General features: G+C 54.7%; 1 protein-coding gene across 1 annotated transcript in view; it reads left to right on the top strand.

Annotated features, from left to right (window-relative positions):
- Position 1: 1 nt before the first annotated feature.
- Positions 2-6,000, top strand: part of EXT1 (exostosin glycosyltransferase 1) — a gene marked incomplete at its 5' end in the record, with an annotated part of 150,725 nt that continues 144,726 nt past the window's right edge. The window contains one exon of the mRNA XM_026040738.1: positions 2-657. Coding sequence (XP_025896523.1) covers positions 2-657 — 656 coding nt within the window. The remainder of the gene's footprint in view (positions 658-6,000) is intronic.

Raw genomic sequence — 6,000 nt, 5'->3', positions numbered from 1 at the left:
CTGCTTCGACTTCGCGCCCTGCCGCCGCCACGGCTTCAAGGTGTACGTGTACCCGCAGCAGAAGGGCGACAAGATCGCCGAGAGCTACCAGAACGTGCTGGCCGCCATCGAGGGCTCGCGCTTCTACACCTCGGACCCCGGGCAGGCGTGCGTCTTCGTGCTCGGCCTCGACACGCTCGACCGCGACCAGCTCTCGCCGCAGTACGTGCACAACCTGCGTGCCAAGGTGCAGGGCCTCCACCTGTGGAACAACGGGAGGAATCACCTGATTTTTAACCTGTACTCCGGGACCTGGCCCGACTACACYGAGGACGTGGGCTTCGACATCGGGCAGGCCATGCTGGCCAAAGCCAGCATCAGTACTGAAAACTTCAGGCCCAACTTTGATGTTTCTATTCCGCTCTTTTCTAAGGATCATCCTAGGACAGGAGGGGAGAAGGGATTTTTGAGGTTCAACACCATCCCTCCTCTCAGGAAGTATATGTTGGTATTCAAGGGGAAAAGGTACCTGACAGGGATAGGGTCAGACACCAGGAATGCCTTATATCACGTCCACAACGGGGAGGATGTTGTCCTCTTGACCACCTGCAAGCATGGCAAGGACTGGCAAAAGCACAAGGATTCGCGCTGCGATAGAGACAACACCGAATACGAAAAGTAAGTGAGCGCTGCCCTCCGCCGTGTCTGTGATGGGGGAGTTCCAGCCTTCCCGGGTGTCCCAGCAGGATCCCAGCCTTGCCAGGTGCCCGGCGGGTCCAGCCTTCCYGGCACGGGGCTCGCTGCTGCTCTCAGGCACTCGGCTGTTTAAGGGCTGGTCCGTAGGCACTTCCAAGGCAAAGCAAAGCCGAGATGTTGGGGGCTGTTTGGGGCTCCTGGGGTGTTTTCTCCGTCTCCGGCTGCTAGCGCGTTGCAGTGTGTGGGGCAAGGTGGGAGACGGCGACGTGGAGCCGCGGGGCTGTCCGGGACCTGTGGAGCATCCGTGCGGAGCCCTCGGCAGTGCCTGGCACTCTGTCCACCTGGGCAGATGCCCCTTCCCACCCAGCCTGCGGTTCTGCTCCAGGGCATTACTTGGGGAGAGCGGCTCCGGGGGTGCCCGTGCCGGCACCGCTTCCCGCRGGAGATGCGCCGGGCTCCCCAGGGCGCTGCTGGAGCGCGGGCTCCGTCCTGTGCCCGCCGGCGACACGCGCTTCGCTTCGCTTGCTCCCGACTCCCTGCAGCCTCCCACGAGGACGAGTGTGTAACTCACCCGGCATCTGTTTCCTCTGTSCCCCTGCTTAAAATTCTTATCATCGAATACTCTGGCGGTATCAGAGAATACTCCATAGGGCTCCAGTGAGCACAATGTGAGTTTAGCTAGCGCCTGGTTTCTTTGTCTTCCTGCCTTTTTTCTTTCTTTCCCCCCCCCCCCCTCTAATATTGGCACTATTTGTAAGTTTAGCCAAATTTTCGGCTGCTGCAGCGCTGCCCTCGTTACCCCTCATGCACTTTCGGGTTTGTATGTGCCGCGCCGTGGGCACTGCCTGGAGAGCAGCCGTGACGAGGAGGCTCTTTGGAGCCGATCCGTTCATTTAAGTGCTGCCGCAGAGGGAATAAACGGGGAGTTTCTTGCACAAAAGTGATTCCCAAGTAGTGGAAAAAACTAAATGTTAAATTCCCAGTTTGCTGGGATCGCTCTCCRTGGAAATCTGCGGTGGAGGCTCGAGGGAGTTGGGTGGCCCCGAACCGCGAGGCTGTGCGTGTGTGTTCCTGGGTGAACTTTATCCACCTTCCGCTTTAAAGCCACCTTAGGCAGGGAAAAGACAGCAGCACAAASAGTTGACAGGATTTTAGTGCCATTTGCAGGCAAAAAGATGATGCCTGAATGGCTAAGTGATGCATACACAGGGGAAAAGCAGGATATTGATCCAGGCGTGCAGCTGAAGCGCTGCGGTGTGTGATCCGGGAGGCTCTCGCTTGGCATCTCCCTAGCACAGTGTCTGAAGAGGGGACTTGATTTGTGGGAGAAAATGACTCTGGCCTTTCAGGTTATGTTTTTGTCTGGCATTGGTTTCAGTAACTCGAGCTACTATAAAGACTGGAAGGTGCAGATGGTTTGATACGCTCTCCAGGTTGTGTGCTGTAGGGTTCTTATAAAAGCAAACATACCAGCCAGTTGTTTGACATGAGTAAGGCTGTGTTCATTTTTTTTTTTTTCAGCTATGCCATTTGGCCTAATAAAAGATAAACTTCTCAATATAAACTCTGCCCCTCCTAAAAAAAGGAAAAGGAAGAAAAAGGGCTGTTTTGTAGCTTGGCATGTACATAACTGTGTATCAGAGAATATGGAAACACTAACCCAAACGGTATGCCCTGTTACTCATGTTTAAAGCACACTTGCTGCTGAAAGGCAGCATATCTAGGGTGGTGTTTGATGACTTTAATATTCCATTGTAGCATTGCTGTTTGATACAGGAAGTGAAACAATTGTGAGGAGATGGGGTCCCAAGCAGAAATGAGGCAGGTTGTCAGGCTGAGCYTGTGCTGCGTGGGTGTCTGTGGGCAAGGAAGAGGGTCCTGAGCCTCAGGAGCTGCTGTGTGAGATGCTGCCCCAGCCTCCTGCTGCTGCCTCTGCCTGGGTGCTGCCTTGCAGCCAAGATGCCACCTAGTGATGCTCCGAATCCGGGCTGCTCCCGTGCCTGGCACGCTGCTCCGTGGGGAGCAGCCGGCAAGGGCACCTCCCGAGGGGACGCCGTGTCCCTCTGTGCCGCTCGGGACTGTGATTGTTGGCTGGGGTTGTCAGGAGGGCTCCTCGCCCGGGCTGGTCCCAGTAGGCTGCGCTGACTTGTGCATCCTGTAGCCGGGCTGGGAGGCTGCCGGCGGGGCTGCCGTGGTGGCTGTAACCTCAGCGGTCACCCTGTGTCCGTAGGGCTCTGAGCAGAAGGCAGCAAAGTGCGTTCTCCACCACAGGAACATTTGCCCAGGTGCAGAGAGTTGGAGAAGTTTCCAGCTGCTCTGTGCCTCTTGCCGTGGCACTTGCATGAAAGACAGGAGCGACGATGCCCCGTCCACAGAATGCTGGTCCCTGCCAGGGGGAAATACGAGCRTTTGGCTGCAGGCTCTGCTGAGGTGGGTAAAGCAGGTGGTGGGGTTAAACACAACCCCAGGGGAGCAGCGCTGTCGTGCCGGGGTCATAGGGGCTCTGCCTGCCGTGGAGCCCCGAGCCACTCTCCTGCTGCATCCGCTGCTTCGTGCCTGGGAAGCTGAGGGAAGGTGGGAACGATGTCGCCCTCACCTGTGGAGGACACATAGGGCGTCTGGGGACGGGCAGGGGAAGGAGGCTTCCGCATCCCTGCCTTGCAGCGGGTCCATCCRTACTTGCAGTTGGATAATCTGCACCACAGTTACTCACCTTGGCACATGAAGCTGATGCAGGGTAACATGAACTGTGTTTTGATCAGACCYGTAGCAAACAGGTTATAAAGGAGGAAAACAAAGGAAGCCTCTCGTTTCTTCACTGAACCCTTGTCTCTGTCCACGTTGGCCCTTACAACCTCACACGAGGGCAGATGGATTTCCCGAATTCCTCTGCAGTAGAATTTATTTTCCAGCTTTGTGTTTCACATAGGGTTAAGTAACAAACAGCGCTGCTGAAGTTTGAAGACAACCTCTTAAATATTTAATGACAGTCTAAATATATACATATGTACAGTGTGCTTTAAACAAAGGCAGAATTCATGTACAGGCTTAACTGGTTCCAAATAATTACCTTTTGGAGGGGAGTAGAAATGGCTGTGGATAATGAAAGAGATTGAGGAATGCGGTGTTGTAATGTAGCAAGATGCGTGAAGGATGTTTGCACCAAAACTGACCTCTTTCGAGGAAAGGGACTGTGCTGCCCGCAGCAGGTCTCCCATCTGTGAGCAGCCCTGGGCTCACAGAGAGCAGCGACGGCTGCAGCCGTAAATGCGAGGCCTTGACCAAAGCTTAGGTTAATTGGAGGCTTTTTGTTGCTGTCTGTGCAGAATAATTGAAATTAGTGATGGAAGATGAATGCGTGGGGAAAAGCAAATGCTGAAGAGGGTGGGAAGGAGAGGGACAATTCGCCAGAACAACTTTATTTTTTTATTTTATAAATTTGTTCTTCTTTTTAAGTGTATGTGTTTCATGGAGGACACAGCTAGCGTGGCTTGGCGCCCTTTATGCTCTTAATGTGTTTTTCATCTGGTAGGTGCTCTAACCGACTGTGCCATGAGACCAAATGGAGAAATGCAGGTAAAATGCAGAGGACAGTGGCACAGGGAGGGAATATGGAAGGCTTTCAGTTTGGGATGAACCTTCCTAAAGGGCAGTGTTAACAGTTTAACATGCGTCCAGTGGGGCTGTGTGTGTAGTTGAATGGTGAGTGTGTGTGCCTAGGCACACACCTGTGGATGTTTCCATTGATTTCCTGGTGTTCCATGGGTTTACCTGGGATGCACTCTACTGGTAGGACTTGTGTCAGTCGCAGYACAGTCTCCTGCCTATAAAAATGCTGTCCCAAGCCCAAGTTACAGTGAAATGCTATAAGAATAGAAAGAAAGGCAAGTAGTAGTTTGGATGAAACTCAAGAACTACCAAGTGAGCCTGGGCATTTTCCCAGAGTATCTTGGCTCCCGCAAAGACCTATCCCCACCAGACTCCTTTTTATTTTAACATCAATTTTGAAGCGATTGGAAGAGTGCCTGCTTTACTGTGCGTTTATCCGGAAACGCGGGATGTGGGTAAATAACAAAGCACCCGGCTTCGGTGCGCGCCGGAGCAGGTTGGAGTTTGTGCTGACACGTTCCTGCGTGCCTTACGAAGCGTCCTCGTGCGCCGGCGGTGCGGGGTTAATGGCAGTGGCCTCGTGGAGAGAAAAATGCTGCTTTGGGGGTGTCTTGTGCCCCCCTGGACGGGGTCTCTGGGGGCAGAGGTGCCGGGCACAGCGTGTCCTTGCCCAGCTCTCGGCAGCGAGGCCCTTGGCCCCCCTGTTGGAGCCAGATCTCTGCCGCCGGTTGCAGGGGGGCTCTTCGCTTCATCCCTGTCTTCCTCGCCCTCTTTCCTCCTGCTGCCTTCAGTGTTTCCCCTTCCCTTCTTGCCTCCGCGTTCCCCCTGCTCCTGCCTGCCCTTGTGCCCGGCCCTGCTCCGCAGTCCTCCGGAGGCTCCGCACAACTCGCAGCAACAGTTCCCGTCCCTTTGGCTGAGGTGGGTGATGAGCCTGGAGTGTCACTTCCCATGAGGCTGCTGCCCACCCTGATGGCCRCTCCTGCCTCCCAGCGTGCGGGAAGGGCCCTCATGGAGCCCCAGGATCAGCGGAGCTCCGGAGTGGCCGCCTGTGTGGCCAGTCACATCGGGTCATGCCTGACGCCCTCCCACCTCAGCCTCAGGAATTGCGTTTCCATGTGGGAAGAGATGTTGGGATAGTCGTGGCCTCCGGGCTGTTCTGCGTGGAGCTTCCTCAGCGGCCACAGAGCATCCCCTTGGAGCGACCTGCTCCGGTTTGGCTGCCTCCCGGCCAGGCTGGCGCTGCTCCTGCTCTCCGCACCTGGAACTGCTCTAGGATAATTGCCTGCTGCACTGTTAGTGCTGAAACATGCCTGGCAATAGAGCAGGGCTCCAGTAAATAAATTATATTAAAAAAAAAAAAAAAAAGATATAAGTGGTTTGAGCCGTTGCTTTCGTTGTGAGCAGAAACTGGTAGCTCGAGGTGTGTTTTTGTTGAGCCCAGGTCAGGACTGAAGCAAGGCCAGCGCCTGCGGTCAGCCCTTCAGGTAGGGCTGCACCCCCAGCACGAGGTCTGYTCCCAGCGCAGGCTTGCAGGGAGAAGAGTCCAGAGAAATCCCAGATGTCTGCGACAGAGGCAAGGAAATGAAACTGGTAGGCACAAAATGCTGATGTTTTCAGCAGATGTGGCTTGAAAACGAGCTGTAATCCGGCGATTTCTGGAGCATTATCTGTGATTGTTTCCCCTTTCTCTGCAAGCTCTCCGAGAAAATCCGCAGA

This window comes from Nothoprocta perdicaria, unplaced genomic scaffold (genome assembly GCF_003342845.1).
Source record: "Nothoprocta perdicaria isolate Ctin4 unplaced genomic scaffold, notPer1 scaffold_263, whole genome shotgun sequence".
NCBI classification, from domain to species: domain Eukaryota; kingdom Metazoa; phylum Chordata; class Aves; order Tinamiformes; family Tinamidae; genus Nothoprocta; species Nothoprocta perdicaria.
This window is presented reverse-complemented; position numbering and strand designations above follow the sequence as displayed.